The sequence below is a fragment of the Triticum aestivum genome, chromosome 3B, assembly GCF_018294505.1.
Source record: "Triticum aestivum cultivar Chinese Spring chromosome 3B, IWGSC CS RefSeq v2.1, whole genome shotgun sequence".
NCBI lineage: Eukaryota > Viridiplantae > Streptophyta > Magnoliopsida > Poales > Poaceae > Triticum > Triticum aestivum.
The window spans coordinates 815,626,943-815,648,383 of NC_057801.1; the positions used below are offsets into that span (position 1 = coordinate 815,626,943).

General features: G+C 45.0%; 2 protein-coding genes across 2 annotated transcripts; both read left to right on the forward strand.

Annotated features, from left to right (window-relative positions):
* The first annotated feature begins 542 nt into the window (after nt 1-542).
* Nucleotides 543-4,064, forward strand: LOC123067992 (uncharacterized). Its single transcript, XM_044490531.1, has 11 exons — nt 543-1,415; nt 1,548-1,730; nt 2,649-2,768; nt 2,858-2,899; nt 2,974-3,069; nt 3,147-3,236; nt 3,333-3,449; nt 3,576-3,614; nt 3,703-3,753; nt 3,867-3,941; nt 4,029-4,064. The coding sequence occupies exons 1-11, from the start codon at nt 543-545 to the stop codon at nt 4,062-4,064; spliced, it is 1,722 nt and encodes a 573-aa protein (XP_044346466.1).
* A 12,191-nt stretch (nt 4,065-16,255) lies between these two features.
* On the forward strand, nt 16,256-19,368 carry LOC123067993 (uncharacterized). The gene is made up of 11 exons (XM_044490532.1): nt 16,256-16,666; nt 16,816-17,004; nt 17,952-18,071; nt 18,161-18,202; nt 18,278-18,373; nt 18,448-18,537; nt 18,633-18,749; nt 18,877-18,915; nt 18,998-19,048; nt 19,160-19,234; nt 19,330-19,368. Exons 1-11 carry the CDS (start codon nt 16,256-16,258, stop codon nt 19,366-19,368), a joined length of 1,269 nt encoding a protein of 422 aa, XP_044346467.1.
* Nucleotides 19,369-21,441: the final 2,073 nt, after the last annotated feature.

Genomic DNA, 21,441 nt, shown 5'->3' on the forward strand with positions numbered 1-21,441 from the left:
TAGTCGGATCTTTCCTGCATGTCCGAGGTGCTCTTTTGTGTGTTGTTTTGTTGCTTTGAAGTCGGAGTTACGGTGGTGCGGGTCCAGGTGGTGACGATGACATGCACTCAGTAGTTGTTTGCCAAGGGCATGATCGGCGCAAGTCTTGCATATTTCCCTTGCGATGCTCGCCGTCAAAAGTCAGAGCTGTCATTTGTTGGCGACTGTGGCCATCTTTTGGCATGTGTCGTCGTGGCTTCCGCGACTGTTTGTGGGTGGGCTTCGTTGATGGAGCTCTATGGTGAAGTCGGAGTCGCTCGTTCGAGGCAAGCGGTGATGACGATGACGCTTGCAACACCTCAGTGTATGTGTTTCTTCTTTGCAGCTCTGTGTTCCATGTCGGTGGCCAGGTTGGCCGGTGGTGCCCATGTCATGTGGGTTGGGTTGTATCAGTTCTAACCCGGTTTCCGTCAATTAACCGGGTAATTTTCTTCTTCTTAATCATTGAAAATGGTAAGTCTTTTGCCTCGTTTAGAAAAACATCCATTTAGAAAAACCCTTCGATGTGCAGCAAATTTACGTTGGCCAGCCACCGATTGCCCCAAACAAACAAGAGCCCGCACGATCTGCTTCTCCCCCTCCATCTCTCCACAAGTGGCTTTTACGCTGTCGCCGTCGCCGCCGCCTCCCCGAATCTCGACCACGTCCTCTGCAACCTACCGTCTCGACAAGTGGCTAGGGTTTCACGCCACCGCCGTCGCCGTCGCCTCCCACCGCCGTCGCCACGCCATACCGACGCCCCGTCCCCGCCTCCGCTGGTCCGCCCCCGACCCCGTCCTTTGCCGCCTACAGTCGCCCCCTACGCCAGCAGATCGACGCCGCCGCCCAGCTCGACCACGTCCCCCGTCCCGCGGTCGTATCGTTCGATCGAGATGCTGCACGAGAAGCCCATACCCATCATCCAACTGGCCGATGATGGAGATGGGGGAAACATGGCGTGGACAGGGGAGAAGAGGCGCCGCAAGAACCTGCGCCCATCATCTTCCGATGCTACTGCCACTGCCGATGACCATGGAGACATGGAGGACACCATCCAAGGGTGCCAAGATCCGATTTCTCATGCGACAGACATGGAGGGCACCATCCAAGGGGGCCAAGATCCGATTTCTCATGCGACAGACATGGAGGGCACCATCCAAGCGGGCCAAGATTATGATCTGCTGCTGAAAACAGAGCCGGCAAAAGAAGAAAGCGAGCAGTGTTTCGGGCCGTACTTCCTTCTCAGCAAGGAAGACCAGGCCAAGGATTGTCAATTTTTGCTTGCCAATATTCAGAAGGAGGACGATTATCCTACTGACCTGCCACTTTATTTGACACGTGAGGAACACAGCAAGATAGAAGCGCGCCTTGCACGCTATCGCGTCGCTCATTACAAGGTATCTACATGCTGTATCAATCAATCACCGTGCATGTCTTAAAGTTTATACCTGTGTGCCATAGTAGCTGATTCAGTCTTCTGGTTTGTTATGCGTGGTGATTTTATCCCGTGTTTTATCATCTATGTGTAGGTTGTGAATCTGGAGTGCGCACGTGAGCTCAAGGAACCAGAAGAATACACCGATGATGAGCTTCTTAACGAGTCGTACTTTGAGGGGTTAGAGGATGATGAAAGTTTTGAGTGGTACATCCATCCTGAAGACACCTACAACATTGAATTGAATGACTACCAACGGATTGTCCCTCGTAATTTTGTAAGTGTACTGTCAATATCTACATTTAGTCATCCAATTGACTAGTTTGGTTATCATAACCATGGGTGTTCAGAAACCATTTCAAAACACACCGTGAAAACCGGCAATCAATGAGGTAGTTCATTTTGCTTCATTGACTCCAACCACAGCTGCAACGTTAGTATAGAAAATTGAGCCATGGGTTTATGGTATGAGTTAAAACTGTTTTTGAACAGCTTATTCTTAACAGATGATGATTGTATGACTTGCATCACCATATTCTATTATTCTTTGCTGTGGTTTCTGAGCATGATTTTGTATCTATTGCCATTGCTTTGTGGCTACTGATGGATGATAGTACTTGCGGTGTTGGATTTGAAAAATTTCCCAGTTTTTTATGTTTATTCAAACTCTGGACTAGTCTAGCTGCTGATTTTAATGAGTGATCCCTTAAAATTGGTTGGTTCTTAGCCATTTCGTATGTAACCTTAACTCGGGGTGAAGTGCTATGAAGTGTATCCCACTTGGTTCTTGAACCTCCTTGATTGCCTTAGTTTTAAAGCTGAGGTCAGCATTAGAAGACAAACATATCATGATTTCTGTGACCGCAGGGAGCTTTACAGGGCTCAAAGGTATGTTACCTTGTATTTTTTAACAATCACGTGCCGGTAACTTTGGCTGCTGAAATTAGTTGACTTTTGAATTGCTTCTGAATTATATCATGTCCGTATCTCAGTTGATTGACTTGTTAAAGGTCATTTAATTATACGGTACTATTTCTAGCAAGCTAGACTTTACTAATAGGAAAACATGTGGATCTTTAGTCAGTTACTTCTGTAGACCAAAGTATGTCAACTCACTACGCTGTAGCCATTATGTATGTGCACTCCTGTGCCCTTTCAGATGTGTCAACTAATTCTTGTCCCTTTCTTTTTGTAGCTGCCTGGTAGAAGTGGAAACCTGTACCGCTATCACGATGAGTACCGCTCGCGTTATCATACATATAAAATTGATGATGTTTATGTCAAGTACTATGCAGAAATTTCAAAGAAAATCAAGGTATGCGTTATGTGATCAAACTGTTGGAATTAAAAACATTACGAGTGGCTGGATTGTTTTTAAAGTGATAGACTTCTATCTTGCAACAGTGGATTGCAGATTTTTTGCATCTGGATCGCAAGACTAAGGATGTAAGTATGCCCCACAGAAGATTACGAAATTAGTCATATACATACACATGATGATTAACTTCTTTTCACTTCAGTGGATAGAATGGGATACTAGAGCATGGAGGCAAGCATTGAGGATTGCAACTGGCTTTCCCCATATGACTGAAAAATTAGCTGGTTATGCTTATGACGTAGGATATCCTGTCTTCTGCTAATTGAGGTGGTGTTAATTGCTGGTTGTACTCACAATCTGGTCCATTTGATTCAGGAGTACATTACGGAGCTGGAAATGGATGCGTCCCTCAAGGACATAGATCTCCTCTATTTTGAGATCTGGAGGCTTGTCGCTAAAGAAAATGTTAGCATCCTAATACATCAAAAAAATTGTGCAATAGAGCACGGGTGACATGCTTTGTGATTATGCGTGTTTCTTATGGTTTCACAAATATTTCAGAGAACTTACAAAGAGGCTGTGAAGGAAGTTTATGAGTCTGGCGTGTTCCCTATACACAAGGCAGTACTACATGCTGAACTCAATGGGGGTCATATCTTTGTAACGATGCAAGAAATGGTAAGCTGATGTCTTAATTTGGGGCTGTTGTGCAAATTTGTATAGCCACTAACTGTGATTTATGTCGTGAAAATGGAATGTGCAACATATTGCCAAATGTCTAATTTCATCTGTTTACCTTTGTAGATTTACGCTGTTGTCCTGGAGGGTGGCATTGAACTGACTGTAAGTAGGATACTCTACATGTATGTTTGACATGGTGATACATACCTAGCTGCAATAGGTTGTTGACTTTGATACGACCTTTGTGTAGGACGAAGAGAAGAAAGCTAGGGGTGTGTTTAGGGAGTTATCTTTCAGCATGGTATTGTCTCGATGAATCCTCTATGATTTTACGTTTTATTTTGTGAAAAATCCTCTATGAATTTATATGTCGTCATGATTGTTGTTGTTATATTACCGGATCCCTTGTTTCAGCATAAACCACTGAACATGGCTCAGTATGCTCAGAACAAGGTGGAGATAGCAAAACAGTTGAAGTTGGACAATGAGGTATGCTAATAACTGTATTTATTGTCAAAGTAAGGTTCTGTCCCGAGACCAAAAAAACCAGTAACTTATGTGCGTGCCATTTTGCAGGATGGATTTGTTCCTTTTAGACCCTTTGAGTTCTGAGTAAGGGAAGACTGGATTTGTCCCTTTTGGTCTGAAATGAGTGTCTATGATCCGTTAGCTCATCTAACAGTGAGACATAACTAATAGGATGATTGTATTACATAACCAGCCCAACAGTCTGAAATTGCGGATGATGCTTGGCTCTAGTTTACATTTGTGGTTTCTGAAAACAAGGGACTACATCAAACTTGGTTCAAACTACTACATCAAACTTGGTACACACTACTACATCAAACTACTACATCAAACATTGGGTGCAACAACAACGCCTTTACTCCCTTTGTCCCTCGAAGAAAAGGCGGCTAGGGTTTCTGCCTCCTGTCGGCGGCGCTACGTATCTCCCACGTCTCCTATGGCCTTAGGGCCATGGATGCGCGGTGGATCCCGGCGCTTGCCGGCGGAAGGGCTCCGTTTTCAGGTGCTTCTTTAAATTTTGTTAGGGTTTGTGTCCTACTCAAGAAGACGAGACGGCGGCGGCTTCTTGAAGATGGAATATGGTTCTCCCCGCCTAACCCCCGTCCCAATGGTGTGTAGCATCATTGGAGGGCGTGTGGAGGTGTGCCTCCGGCAGATCTCGTTAGATTTTGTCGGTGGTTGTCTTTGGTGGATCCGCTCGGATCCGGTCTCATCTTTATTCATGTGTCTTCAGGTTGGATCCTTCTGATCTAAAAAGGCATTGGTCCTATGGGACCTTGGCACGGTGACTTTCCGACTCTCTACTACAACAAGTGGTGCCAGGCTCTGACGGGGAAGGGGCGATGACGGTGGCGCGCCTTCTGCTCGCTTTAGTGTTTGTAGTCGTCGCTAGGTGGTCTATGAATCTGGATGTAATTTATATTATTTCTGGTGTTTGTTGTACTGCCATGATTGAAGATGAATAGATGAATAGTTTCCCGCAAAAAAAACATTTGGTGCAAATTTGGTTCAAACTACTACATCAAACTTGGTTCGGAATATTTTACATAAATACTATAGATACTTAAACAAAATATGAACTAAATTGCATCGAAACTTACTATCACTATCACTCTCGTTCACCAACCTCTCCCAGTATGATTCTGTAAGCCCTCCAATCATACCGCCATGGCCCTCATCGCCTCGGTCGCGTTCTTCTTGTATAGCCGGCTCTTCGGATACAGGAGGCGGAGCTCCACCATGTACGCCTTGCCGGCTTGCTTCGCTTAGAGGCGCTCGCGAGCCTCCCAATCTTCTGGCATCTCCCATGCGGTGGCCACCCGGGAGTGAACAGGCGCCAACTATGGTAGGACGGCGGGGAAGTTGAGCCAGGCGTCGGTGTCATGGAGGCAGGCCAACATAATATTTCCCGTGCCACCTGTGCTGCCGGGTGGAAAAATGCGATATATCGGCTCTTATGTGTAGCGATCCGTACGTGATCTCGGCAACCCACGTTCCCCAGCGTTGTTACACAAAAATGCTAGACATACAAAGATTTACAGGCTTTTACAGGCTCTTTTCATCTAACAACCAATCACAAACCTCTCCTCCCTGATTTTCAGGGGGTGGACCGTCCCACTTATCTGTTGGTCAATAAAGACTAATCCATCCTGTAAAAGCCTGTAAACTGTTTGTACGTGTAGCATTGCCGGTTGTTACACGCTGAGGTATTTGCTCTGCAGCGGTGGCGGTTGTGAGAGGTCGGTAAAGCCGGGAAAACCGCGTGTTGATGTCATGTACTCCTTGAGAGTTCTTACGGTGTAGACATGAACAGCCGACCCAGTACAAACCGCGTGTTGACGTTCCCCAACATTTTTTGTTCACCAATGCATTGACCAAGTAGTACGTACATATACTACCTTAACTAGTACAGTACTAATCCTACACGGATACTAACTTCTATCTTTGACTAAAATAAATTTGCATTACTCCTACTTGAGAAGCAAGCCAAACTCGTTTGGAAACCGACGAACTAACCAACGCGAATACGTGTAGGATTCAGACAGCCCAACTCCTTTGATGGTGCTATATATATACGATCAAGGCTGCACACCCAATACGATCGAATCTTGAAGAGAAGAAAATACGCTTCTTCTACATGGGCCTGGCGTCTTCTATTCTGCAATGTTCTGTACTACTTCACTTTAGACCCGGCATATTGTATGTATCCTTCGCCCTTATTTTAAGTTCAGAGAATCCGCCTTCACCCTTCGGAGAAAACATGATGGCTGGAGACAAGGTATGTAGATTAATAGAGTAGCTCTTACTTTTTGAATATATCATTGATCAAAACTTGGTTCTCATGGATGGCGGGCCCCAGGAATGGTTGAAGCCATACCCAATCGAAAAAGGATATTATCCAAACGCATTTCAAGTAATTGTAGTAAAACCTGGCCTGTTGACCTTTTTGCTTTTCCAGCGATATGTACATATCTAAGTAATTGTGCGGCCTCTCGCGGAACATCCTCGACCAAGTAGTGGTGGCCAACCTTCCTGACCAGGCCAACTGCACTCGCTGCCGTGCCGACGGCACCATCTGCCGCCCATGGCACTCGACCGACCCCCAAGCGCAATCGCTGCCGTGGACTCCCCTCTGTAGCAACGTCATCATCGCCCCCTACAGCGGCCACACCCACCGCCTACCCGACAACGCCAGGTCTGTCGGCTCCACCGACGACTGGCTCGCCCTCGGCTTGGGCCATGAGTACACCACCGAGGATGGCAAGATACACTATGTCGTGCACAACTATGTCTTGCATAACCCTTCCACAAACAGGTCTCTGCTGCTGCCTGAGCTCGACGCCGTCATCATCGACGACAGGTCTGCAATCCGCAAGTTCCTCATGCGCTCCACAGTTGATGACTTTGTCGCGGTCATCACCAACAACAGGAAGCATCCGCTCATTGTGTTCCAGCGAGGGAAGGGCACGTGGTCGCCGGAGCCACCGACAACTCCATATATCTATCTCATTGACATGGCCTTCCTTGGTGATAAACTATATGCCATCACCGAGACTGAGGACCTCATCCCCCTTGATCTAGCATTGGATGGGGACGGAAGGCCCATGGTTACAATGGAAACACGTGTTATCAAGAAATCGTTCTACTATGATAATTATGAATCACAAACCACTTCTGACAAGGAGGACAACGATCATGACGATGACCAGAATGAAGAGGAGGAAGAAGAAGAGGAGGTCAGCAGTCTCAGTGAAGAGGATGATGAAGAAGAAGAAAATAATGACTTGACCTATATCAATTGCTCTGTTGAATTTGATCATGATGTTGAACCTATCACCATAATCAGCCGACACCTCCTCGAGTCACATGGGAAGCTACTCATGGTAATACATCATCGGCGCCTCCATCCAGATCACCTCCATTCAGACGCTTTATGGATCACTCTCCAGGTGGATGTTTTTGAAGCAGACTTTAGCACACACGCTTGGGTGCCACTTACAGGAGGGCTAGGCGGTGGTCAAGCACTCTTCCTTAGCATGGAGTTCTCTAAGTCTGTCCCAGCACCTTGTGGAGAGGTGGAGGAAGATGCAATTTATTTTATGGACACGGGCAATGTGTTCAACATGAAGTACGGTACTTCTAGCCCGTCAAAGTTTTGTAAGTATTCTGGAACAACGTGGCTCTTCCCTCCGGAGTCGGTGCTTTGATATGCAAACAGGATGTGACACAATGTTGCAAACCAAGATTAGATGCCGGAAACAGTAGTTACCATGTACAATTTCCTCTTATAGTGTATCATAAAAAAATGTTTTAGGTATACGTAATCCTTATTATTGTTTGTCAGATTACAATCGTACTCAATTCTTCTCTTATCTGGTTACTTAACCGCACTCAACTATATATTTGATACTGAACAGATTGACCGCTCATCACCCAACTCTTCTCTTATATCTGGTTACTCGGCTCAGCAAAATTTTCTATGGGCGATGCTCGGCGCTGGTCGATCGACTCAAGCGTCAGATTGGTGGCCTAGCGAGCCATTTATTCAACAACGCAAATACAACTCACAGCCTCACGATCTCCCATCTCTCACCTCGCTCTCTTATTCCCTTGGTTGCGTGCATTTGTCGCCCCCGCCTCCTTTCGCGTGCGGTCGAAGACCCCCGCCACCGCAGGCTCGCAGCAACATCGTGACCCCACGCTTTCCTCCGCTAGCAGCTTGCACCTTCTTTCACCCGCCGTTGTTGGCGTCGGAGCCGACTGCAGCATCCTTGCCACCCAGTCGTTGCTTTTTGTGCAGCTAGTTGTAGCAATTTGCTGTGACAACGTAGCCCATGCTCTCGTTGTCATAACAATGGTCGCTGTTGGTCCTAGCGTTAGGTACGGGTGGTTCTAGCATCGACGTCGACGGGTGTCGCAGCTTCCAGCACGTGCTCTCACCGCTTGGAGCATTGTAATCGTCCAGCTGTAGCCTTTTGCCGCTAGTTTCAGCATCCTTGTATGTCGTCCCAACATCGATGGGCGTGGTCCAAGCATCATTGATTTCTGGTCCGAGTGTCACATAGGCATAGTAATCATGTGTTCTATCGTAATAAGATAGGATAACACCAAAATCCAACCCTGGCCAGAGACAAGGGCGTACTACGCCATGGTAAAGGCAAACCCTACGCCATAGGCCATCTGCAACCGGGGGGGCGGGGGTGTGTGACGACGCCCTCAAGAAGGTGATAACGCCTGGCACCACTATCGACTTCAAGAGATGGACTAGGGTTTTCACCTCGGACCCCTAGAATTGTGCGGGAACCCACAACAATGCCTCCCCCCTAGAGGGAAGCGACACCCGTAGGTACCGATGATGCCGGCGCCAAACCCACACACGTACCACCCGTGGGATGAAGGTTGCCGACCCAACCCACAATGGGGAAACTACCTGCAGCAAGCCTCTAGATCAAGACCACGGGATTGCTATCGTAGAAGCCACAACAAAACGAGGGCCATCCGCCATTCCTCCCCATGATAACAACATAGCCAAGAGCAGATGACACCATCGCTGCCACGCTGCTCGCCGCAAAGAAACCGTGCAGCCTCACAATCCAAGACCGCCACCCCGACATCCAAGATGGAGCTCCTTGCCTCGACCGCTCGAGACAAGATGAACTGAGCCCCTTGCAACGCGCCGCTTTCCTCCTACGTGCCCTGCACACAGTAGCGAAACTGGCCGTCGACTGGTTGATTTTGTCATGGATCCATCATAACGATGGACACATACGACGACGACAACGGAATGTGCTTCCCCTATGATGTGCTCCAATACTACTTTCCCTGGCAGGCCTTCCCTGGCATGTTGGTCTACAAGGTCAGATATTGGTCCCATATGTCCTTAGCCTCGTCAGCCACATGCTTCCGGTGCTCCGCCCGTCTGTAACAGAGGCCACTGTATGCCAGTCATGCAACGGTCTCCTGCTCCTAGATAACTACTAGGAGACTACTACTACATGCTCAATCCCGTGATGGCACGGTACACTGGCTGTATTGCTGTACTACCATGTGTTTGTCTTTCGGAGGGGTGGCTAGCTCAAGGGTGAGATGTTACTTTTTTTTTAAACACAGAACAGACCAAATGCTATATATATTCACACCCTACCCCTATGAGTACCTCTCTCCCACTGAATATGTATCGCCGGAAATTCTGAAATAAATTTAGGATAAATGCGGCATCAGGATTTGAACCCCGGAGGACTAAAGATACCACTGCCCTCTTAACCATCCACCGCAGGTTGATTCGCAGGGTGAGATGTTACTGACCACACAGATGCAAGGCGAGGTTTCTTCACTACGGCAGCCGCAAGCAGGTGGTCGAGGAGCCCAAGGAAAAGATATTGCCAATATTAGTGTTCTCATCTTGAATGGGACGATGGGTGAACCGTCAGTTCGTGGCTCGGCATTGTGCCCCGGAGCACCTCTACAACATGATGGCCAGACCGCCTGAAAGCTATGGGTTGCAATTGGCGCAAGTTCTTTTTCATGCACTGCCACGACAACGTCATCATGATCCTACGCCCTCAAAGGAAACTTATGATATGGTCCAATTCCCTCGAGAAACTGGCCGCACAAAGAGCTTGTACGACCTACCTACAAATCCATATTAGAAAACTACGAGAGATGGATAAATATGATGCGACCAATAGTTCACACCTTTTGTTTTAGAAAAACTTCCGATCTATTAATCAACTGTCAAGGTAGTACAGAGAATACCAGAAGTAAAAAATACATCCAGTTTCATAGACCACCTAGCGACGACTATAAGTACTGGAGCAAGCCGAAGATGCACCGCCGTCCTCGCCCCTCCCTCATCAAAACCGGGCAAACCTTGTTGCAGTAGACAGTCGGAAAGTCGTCGTGCTAAATCCCCATAGGACCAGCACACCAGAACATGAACCGCCACCGATAAAGAAAAGCGTAGATCGGAAGGATCCAACATGTAGACACACGAACATAGACGAACGAAGGCATGTATCCACCGAAGACAAACAACGACCGAATCCCGCGAGATCTGCCGGAGACAAACCTCCACATGCCCTTCAACAATACCAGAAATACATGAAGGATGAAGATGAAATCACTAATTAAGGAGTACTTCTTTCAAAGATCACTCCCACCTTCCTAGGTCTCGACAAGTGGCGCACTGCATGCAGGGGCGGAGCCAGAACTTTTGCGAAGCCCGGGCAAACTTAAGCCTGAATGTCTAACATGCAAATAAAAAATTCCGTACTGGGTAGACAATATATACTATGCATCAAACTTGCAAAGCACAAATCCACATTAATATTGAAGTGAAAATACGGACATAACAGTCATACTAATGTAATATTTAAGCGAACTAATATATCAATATTCCATTTCAGAGAGCAAATAAAGTTGTGACTTGACAACAAAAGACACGAAATCAAACCGAAGCATAGAGCCAATCAGCCAAACTAGCCATCTTGCCAACAAAAGTGTAGCCGTCTAAATAACCATGACACCATCAGTATATCCTAGAAGACACTACAGGATAAGAAAATGGATTTGTTATTCACAAAAATTCAGTGTTATGATTTGTTTATTTATTCAAAACAGAGAGCTTGTAACAATAGAAAAGGTTAAATGAAACGTACCAATAGTGTGCTAATGAAAATCACGAGGCAAATGTCCTTTCCGAGACTTCATTGCTGTAAATGTTCGGATAATATCCTTATCATCAACTGACTTGAATAACTCGCGCTCAGTGTAACATATCATCAAGTCGTTGAACCATTCGTTGTTGATCTTGCTACGCAATTTATTCTTGATAATCTTCATTGCTGAAAATGCTCTCTCAACAGATGTTTGTATACCAATAAGCTTGTATACCAATGGAAATACCAGATTTTTCTTAGTTTCAACCATCTTCATGGCCAAACTTTGAACATCATCACAAGTAGAAAAAGAAGCATGCCTTTTCACTTGACTTATAGTATAAGTGAGGAGCTGCTCTCTTATTGTTCCACGATCATCATTAGAGAAGTCTTCATGATAAATTTCAGCAAGATGAGCAAGTTTATCAACATTGAACTTGGAGAAAGAGTCCTTGGGGTCAAGACATGAGAAGCAATCAAGCACACAATTTGCTCCTTCACTAAACCGGTGCTCCATCTCCACACAAATTTTATCAATAGCAACATAAAAAATCTCTGCACGGTAATGGCGAAGATTAGTAACAGTTCTCCTTTCTCTCCTTGAACGACCACGAACTGGTATTACTTCGTCCATATTTGGTACTAGAATACTATTAGCACCAGAAAATTCTTGGACATCACCAAATAAATTATCCTAACCACTCTCTCTGAACGTTGCCAACCGATCCTTGACATCATTAACTAATTCCATGGCAAGAACAATATTGAGATCTTTTCTTTGCAAGACTTTTGAAAGCTCATTTGTGATGCCAAATAACTTCAACATAAGCTTCAGAATGAAAGCTCTCCATTTTTTCTATCAAACCTGCTGCTTGAGATGGTCCACGTCCATATTCATGTACTTTACTAAGCACCTTTAACACGGAGGACCACATTTGATCCAAACGAAGTAAGGTAGTATGATGTGAACCCCATCTTGTATCCCCCGGTCTAGCAAGAGTAGATGATTGGTGCAAGCCCCTTCCAGTAGATATCTCACCACTCTCAAGTCTATCCAGAATATCTTGGTGTTGTGCCTCGGTCACTGCATCCCTTCTCTTGCAAGATGTTGTTGTTGTAGTCACAATCAAGGAGATGTACTCAAAGAAATCATGAATAGATGAGCAACTACTAGCAACAGACACAACCACCAATTGCAGACGGTGAGCATAGCAATGAACATAGAAAGCATAGGGGTTTTCATCTATGATCTTTTTCTGCAAACCATTAAATTCACCTCTCATATTTGAAGCCCCATCATATCTTTGACCCCGTATCCATGAAATTGATAACTTATAATGATCAAGAATGCCATAAAGAGCATCCTTTAGTGACTCGGACGTCGTATCTTTGACATGATGCAAAGCTAGGAATCTTTCCACAACCCTCCCTTTGTCATTCAAAAACCTATAGAAAAACACAATAATGTCAGTTGGTTGCATAGAGAATAAATGACAAACAAACAACAAAATAAAAGTGAAACTAATAACCTAAACATCACAGCCATTTGCTCTTTCACAGATATATCACGTGATTCATCAATAAGCACTGAGAATTGTTTGTCACCAAGCTCTGCCATGATCTTCTTTCTAACTTCATGTGCACAACACATTGCAAGCTCCTTTTGAATGTCACCAGATGTCATTGTGCAATTTCTGCCACCATGGTTAAAGGCATCTCTGACTTGTTCATTCTTAGTTTTTTCCAAATCTATCATCTCTCTAAAGTTTCCCTTGTTTAGAGAAGTATCTGATTCATCATGTCCGCGAAATGCCAAGCCTTGTGCAATGAGATATCTTGAACAACTTACAGAACAAGTTAAACAAATCCTATACATTTCTTCTGATTCCTTGCTTGATCTAGCAAAGTTAATTGCCACACTTTGTCTTTGATTATTATAATCATCATAATGCTTGATGCAAGAGTTGTGCTTACTACCATGACCACCAATATGATCTTTGAAGCCTTTAGATGCATGCTTCCAATCTGTAAATCATTCTTTGCTGAAGACTTCATAACCAAAGTGCTCAGCCCTTCCGGGTTGCTTAAAGAGAAAACAATAAAAACAATAAGCTGCATTCTTCCACTCACTGTATTCTATCCAGTCGTACCTTTTATACCAAGATTTGGAAAATGCTCTTGAGGAACGTGAACTTCCAAATTCAGTACGATGGTATTTATTCAAATCTTGTTGCGTTGGACCCTTCAATATATATGCTCTCCTCACTTGGTCTTGGATATCAGGAGGATACACACAAATTTGTTTCCTCTTTCCCGGATCGCGCTCAATCGCATTTGGATTAAATTCATTGGCAATGTTTGGCGCTGGTGGCTCTACTTCTATTTCAGGCTGCGCATCATTCACATTTCAGTCCTTTACTCTACTTCTACTTCAGGTTGCACATCATTCATATTTTCAGTCCTTGCTCTCTTAACCAAAAACCTCCTCATCTCTGAAATTTAGTGAGTAAAAAAATCTGAAGTTAGTTTTTACACAAATAAGAATATGGATTAATCACAAGTTCATAGTACAGTACAATAAAAAAGCTACTTGCATCAACTACATGTATCAGATTATCAAGTATTTCTTGATGTTGCCAAACTAAAGTGAAATCGGTGAAACATTTCTTAAAATTACTAGAGGAAAGAGTCTGCAACCTGCATACTAGTTTGTCAGTCTAATTAACTTACAGTTTCTGTGGTTTCCAACAGCTAACAAATAGATTTTCTCTTTGGACTATGGTCATAATCATCCCCAATCAAAAGTTCCTAAATAAGCCCTAAGTACATCAATCTCATTATCTCAACCCAAATCAGTTATTAAGTACGTGATCTTACCGGAAGTCGAAGAAAAGGAACTGCCTCAGCATTCAGGAGAGGAAGGGCCAAAGGAGGGGACGACCGTGGCCACTACCGGCTCACCGTCGGCCTGCCGCTCGCCCAGCCCCAGATAGCCGCCTCGCCGCCTCGCCTTCAAGTCCCTGCTGCACTTGGGAGAAACCAAAGAGACGCGAGTACGCGAGAAGCCGAGAAGGCGAGAACTGTCTGGGCTCTGGAGCGATCGATGGTATTCCCTGTTGCCTCGTGGGCTGGAGCGAAGCGATCGATGGTATTCTTTTTTTTAGTGGGCTGGAGTGATCGGGACGTTCAAGTAAATAACTGGGCTGGGCTGTGAAGGAGGCCTAATCCAGTTTTGCCAGGGTAAATCCACTCCGTATCCAGCGGTTTTACATATTGTGGTACGACCACTGTTGCCGTCGGAGTGCCAGCGAGCCCGGTCAACTGCCCAGGGTCGCTGGGCGCTCGCTCCGCCACTGACTGCATGTGCGTTACTTATCACAGAAGCAAAACGATGCCTCTCATGGAAGGAAAAAAAGAAGAGAAAATACGTTTTTTTTTCGTTTCCGAGAGACACGGACATGCTTCTCTTGGAAGCAAAACCACGCCTCTCGCGGAAGCAAAACCGTGCCTCTCATGAATTAAAAATAAAAGATAAACCACGTTTTATCATTTTTGAGAGGCATTGCCATGCCTCTCGCGGAAGCAAAACTGTGCCTCGCTCACGAAAAAAAAGAGAGAAAACACATTTTTTCCGTTTTCAAGAGGCACAGAGTTTTTCCAGGCAATTTTTTTTCTCAAAAACTAAGAAAGACAGGTGAAAAACTGAAAAGCCGAAAAACCAGGAGAAAACCATCTAAAAAACCAAAAACGCGTGCCAAAAATAAAAAAACAAAAACCGGAGGGGGTGCACAGAGCGCGACACGTGGCGGCAGCTGTGGCGCGCTCTCAGCCCACCTCAAGTGATCGTTTGCAGGCTCCCACATGTGCACTCTTCAATTAGTTACAAAAGGGACGGGGACTTAAATCCTGCAGCGGCTAGGATTGGGGAGAGCGAAGGCAGCTGGATCCTACAATGCGGTCATCGCAGGCCTATCGGGACAAACGGGTGCAGACCCCCTGCGGTGGTGACGACGACCAAGCCTCTGTTGGCGGTGTCCTCCGTACTCAACTAGTTACAGATCCAGAAACAACCATTGCCATGGCCGACCTCCACCACCAGATTTCGCAGCCGGTCGTCGACTTCCACTGCGCCGCCACCAAGAACTCACAGCCTCCTCGCGCATCTCCTCTGTCCGGCGTCCAGGAGCGCCGCGACCCTGCGCTTCCCTCCGTATGAACCGCCTCGGCCTTGTGCATGCAACGGAATTAGCATGTGCCCGCCAGGCCGTGCGGTCACTGGCCGATGAGTTTCTGCAACAACGACTGAGTTGCAAACGGCGACGACGTGGTGTTGCGACATCATGTTTCATTGCAAAGTTTTTTGCAACATCGTCCGTGTTGCAAAAGGATTCCTGAAACATTATCTATGTTGCAAAAAAAAGTGCGTACATTTTCTTTCTACGACACAACCTTTGTTAAAAAAGAAAAATCTCGTGACAATCTATGTTTCAAAAAAAATCTCGTGACACAATCTATGTTGAAAAAAATAAAATAAAATTTCGCAACACAACCTCTTTGCAAATGTTTCCGCAACAAGACATTTGTTGCAAAGTAGAGCAAGACGTTCAACCGTAAGATTGTGTCAGATCTAATGGCTCGCGAGGCGGCGGGTCTTTTAAAAAGATCTGTCGGCAGATGTGCAGCCCCCTCCCCCCCCCCAGACAAAAAAAACTCCAAAAATACTTTACTACCAAACGCACCCTCAATGTGCAGCAAATTTTTACCTTGGCCTGCAATCGAGTGACCCAAAGAAAAGTGGCTAGGGTTTCACGCCATCGCCGTAGCCGTCGCCTCCCACCGCCGCTGCCTCCCATCCCCGTCGCCACTCCACACCGCCGCCCCTCAGCCAACCCCGACCACGTCCTCTGCGCCTACCGTCTAGACAAGCGCCTAGGGTTTCACGCCGCAGCCATCGCCGTCGCCATGCACCTCCCTCCACTGCCGCCTCCACCCCCCTGACCACGTCCTCTGCCGCCTACCGTCGCCTCCAGAAACGTCTCCTTCGCCAGCAGATCGACGCCGCCGCCCAGGCCCAGCTCGACCTCCTCCCTCGTCCCACGGCCGTATAGTTTGATCGAGATGCTGCACGAGAAGCCCGTCCAGATTGGCCAACTGGCCGATGATGGAGATGCGGCAAACAAGGCGTGGACAGGGGAGAAGAGGCGCCGCAACGTACCCCCGTCATCATCCGATGCTCCTGCCACTGTCCAGGACCATGGAGACATGGAGGACACAATCCAAGGGGGTCAAGATCCGATTCCTCATGCAGCAGACATGGAGCCGCTGCTCAGAACAGATTCGGCGCAAGAAACAAGCCAGGATTGCTTCGGGCCGGACGTCCTTATCAGCGAGGAAGACGAAACCCGTTATGCTCAACTTTTGCGTCCCAACATTCCTCTTCCTCGTATGGACCTGCCACTTTATATGACATGGGAGGAAGAAGACAAGATAGAAGCGCGCCTTGGACGCCTTCGCATCACTTATTACAAGGTACCTACATGCTGTATCAATCAGTCACCGCTCACTTCAATTCACGTATGTCTTTTAAAATTTGTAGTTGTGTGCCATAGTAGCAAATCCAGCCCTCTGGTTTGGTATGTGTGGATGATTTTTTTCATGTTTTTATCACCTATGTGTAGGCTGTGAAGCCGGAGTGCGCCCGTGAACGTGAGCTTAAGGAACCAGAAGAATACACTGATGCTGAACTTGGTAAGGAGTTGTACTTTAAGCGGTTAGAGGAGGATGAAAGTTTTGAGTGGTTCGTCCATCCTGATGATACCTATAAGGCTGGATTGAATGACTACCAACGGATTGCCCCTCGTAATTTTGTAAGTGTACTGTCTATATCTACATCTAGTCATCCAGTTGACTACTTTGGTTATTATTATCATAATCATGGGTGTTCAGAAACTATTTCAACACACACCGTGAAATCCGACAATCAGTAAGGTAGTTCATTTTGCTTCATTGGCTCCAACCACAGCTGCAACGTTAGTATAAAAGTTAAGCCATGAGTTTGTGGTACGAGTTAAAACTGTTTTCGAACAGAAGATGATGATTGTATGACTGGCATCACCATATTCTTTGCTGTGGTTTATGAACATTGAGTTTGTATCTATTGCCCTTGCTTTGTGGTCACCGATGGATGATAGTACTTGCGGTGTTGGATTTGAAAAGTTTGCCAGTTCTTTTCTGTTTATTCAAACTTCAGACAACTCTAGGTGCTGATTTTTATTGGTGCCCCCTTAAAATTGGTTGCTTCTTAGCCATTTCATATTTAACCTTAACTCGCAGTGAAGTGCTACGAAGTGTATCCCACATTCCCACTTGGTTCTTGAGCCTCCTTGATTTGCCTTGGTTATAAGGCTGAGGTTCAGTATTAGATCACAAAAATATCATGATTTCAATGACCATAGGGAGCAGTCGAAGGCTCAGAGCTATGTTACCTTGTATGTTTTCACAAACATTGCTATCTTCAAACTTCTAATCTCTTTGATTTCGTGCTGGTAACTTTGGCTACTGAAATTAGTTGACATTTGAATTGCTTCTGAATTATATGATGACGGTGTCTCAGTGGATTGACTTGTTAAAGGTCATTTGATTATATATGGACATGGTACTATTTCTAGCAAGCCAGACTTTACTAGGAAAAAATGTGGATCCTTAGTCAGTTACTTCTGTAGACAAAGTATGTCATCTCACTTCAATGTAGCCATTGTGGGACTCTTGTTCCTTTTCAGACATTTCATCTAATTATTGTTCTTTTTTTTTGTAGCTGCCTTATAGCGGTCGGAACCTGTACCGCTATCACGATGAGTACCGCTCACGTTATCATACATATAAAATTGATGCTGTTTATGTCAAGTATTATGCAGAAATTTCAAAGAAAATCAATGTATGCATTATGTGATCAATCTGTTGGAATTAAAAATACTACGAGTGGCTGGATCGTTTTTAAAGTGATAGACTTCTATCTTGCAACAGTGGATTACAGAGTATTTGCATCTGGATCGCAGCACCAAGGAAGTAAGTATGCCCCCCAGGAAATCACGAAATTAGTCCATATACATACACATGATGATTAACTTCTTTTCACTTCAGTGGTTTGACAAGGATACTAGAGCATGGAGGCAAGCATTGAATATTGCAACTGGCTTTCCCCATATGACTGTTCGTTTAGCTGCTTTTGCTTATAATGTAAGATATCTTGTCTTTTGCTAATTGAGGCGTTGATCGCTGGTGTTAGTAACAATCTGGTCAATTTGATTCAGGAGTACATTCTTGAGATGGATAAAGATGCGTCCCTCAAGGACATAGATCTTCTCTATTTCGAGATCTGGAGGCGTGTCGCTAAGAAAAATGTTGGCATCCTACTTCATCAAACATTTGTGTAATAGAGCACTACTGACATGCTTTGTGATTATGCGTCTTTCTTATGGTTTCACAAATATTTCAGTTAAGTTATATGGATGCTGTGAAGGAAGTATATGAAATGGACAAGTTCGATGTACACAAAAGGAGACTAGATGGTGAACTGAAAGGGGTTCCTGCCATCGCAACAATAAAAGAATACGTAAGTTGGTGTCTTAATTTGGGGCTGTTGTGCAGATTTGTATGGCCCCCTAACTGTGACTTTTTGTTGTCAAAAAGAAATATGCAACATATTGCCAATATCTAATTTCATCTGTTTATCTTTCTAGATGCACTATGTTGTCCGACAAGGTGGCATTGACGCGAAGGTAAGTAGGGTACTGTAGGTTTGACATGGTGATACATATTTAACTGCAATATGTTGCTGATATTGATATGGCCTTTGTGTAGACCGAAGAGGATAAAGCTCGGGATGTGTTTAGGAAGTTATCTGTCAGTATGGTATTGTCTTGATGAATCCTCTATGATTATTTGTTTTGTTTTGAGGAAAAACCCTCTGAATTTATATGTGGCCATGATTGTTGTTTGTATATAACTGGTTCTCTTGTTCAGCATAAAGCAATGAACATGGCTCAGTACGCTCAGAAAAAGTTGGATTTAGCAGATGAGCTGAAGTTGGACAAAGAGGTATGCTAATAACTGTATTTATTGTCAAAGTAACGTTGTGTCCCGAGATTTAAGGGAAAAAATAAATAGAAATTTATGTGCACACATTTTTGCAGGGTGGAGTTGTTCCATTGGAAAGACCTTTCGAGTTCTGAGTAATGGAAAGAAGAGATTTGTCACTTTTGGCCTGAAATGAGTGTATTATCCATTATCTCATCTGACAGCAAGGCAGAACTACTATAATGATTGTATTACATAAGCAGCCCATCAGTCTGAAATTGTGGATGATGCTTGGATTTAGTTTACATTTGTGGTTTCTGAAAACAAGGGAGTGCTTGGTGGTCAACGAGGTCACCTAAGTCGTAATCCTAATACTTGCAAGTTTAACCGTGGTAGAGGACAGTTGTATGAAAAAGGTGGACATAAAGTTGTAGAAGCAAAGTGGGCTACGTTGTCAATCTGTCAGCAGTGGAAGAGGCGGCATCAGACTTGGTTCAAATTTCAGCCAATGAATTAGAGGAGCCAAAGCTGAAACGGAGGTTTAAGGATTGAAGAAAATAGACGAAAAGAAAGGAACTAGCAGTGACAACTTTGCAAATCATGCTCGCTCAGATCCAGGTACATCAAATCAAGCTCTGACATCCATACGGAAATCCAGCTCAAAACGGACACTATATTCGGGTGCATCTATGCATGTCACAGGCTTTTCAAGTGAGTTCGTATCGTAGAATTCATACCCAGACACACATACAGAAGATGGCACAATCTTTGGCACTTCTGTAGTTAATTACACTCCAATCAAATTACATTATCTTCGGTTTTATATGTTCCCTCCTTTTCAGTTTAACTTGGTCTCAGTAAGCTCTTTGGTTGATCACATGAATTGTCGGTTCTCTCTTGATCGTGAAAATTGTTTGATCTAGGAGAGACTGATTGGAAAGAGACTTGGGATTGGCATCAGGCATAATGGGCTATAATCTTGGACAGAAACACAATGGATGATGTAGTCTGCATTGCATTGATTTGATGGTTGTTGCAACTGAAGAGGAGGGTAATTCAATACTTGTACATTGTCGGTTGGGGCATGTTTCTTTTAATTCAATACTTGTACATTGTGGGTTGGGGCATGTGTCTTTTGATACTATGACGAAAGTATTCCCAAATGTAATGTGTAAGGCTTTGTTCGATTACACCTCCTGTCAACTCCCAAGGGGATTGGAGGGGATTTGACTTAGTATATGAGATTTAATCCCTGACAAACCTCTTCAAATCCATGTGAACCAAACACAGCCTAAGGTGGACAAAGCTAAATTAGTATGCGATACATGTGAGTTTGAGAAACACACAAGGTGGGCTCCGTAGTGTGCTATACGTGAGTAGGGGGCTCCGTGTTTTCCTTTATGTTAATCCACTCAGATGTGTGGACTTGTCCACTTGTTTCTATAAGTGGAATAATGTATTTTGTCACCTTTATTGATTATTATTTGGCATGACTTGGGTATATCTCTTATGGAACATAATACTGAGGTGCCTCAGTGCTTATAAGATTATTTATGTGAATATGTTTGACATATGTTTAACACGCATGTTGAGACGATCTCAACTGGGAGAGAATATGCGAATACAAAATTTAACAAATTTCAAGCTGGCTTGACCATAGAGCGGGCACATGCGCACTTTAGCGCTATCATGGCGGAGGAGCAGCCAATGTTAACAGCATTTGCTGCCGGAGGGCCAAATCTATGGTGAGCTCGCGAGCGAGGAGGCCGAGGCGGCCATGGTCGCGGAGAACACCAACTTTGTAGCCGAGAAGCAGGCGCTGTAAGATGCGCCGCCTGCAATGCGGTCACCACATAGTCGGACGCAGAGGCGCTGGCGGTGCAGGGAATCGCGGTTGAGAACGTCAGCAGCTTCGTGCAAAGTTCGCCCAGCATGTTGGAGTCCGGAACACCTCCAGCTGCACGCTCACTCTTTCTCTCTCGACAAGAACGCAAGGAAGAAGAAGAAGAACAGTGGAGCACACAAAGGATTTTCCGGCGACGAACGCCTGCATCTTGACCTATTATTTCTCTGGACTCCCATGAAACAAACGCGTGAGTACGTGTGCTTAAGTAGCATACGGGCACACACAAAAATGCACTCAGCTGGAGCAACAACCTGCCCAGATTTTGTGCCACTCACGCACTAACCAACTAACCGACGCATGCACTATCCGGCCACCACATGAG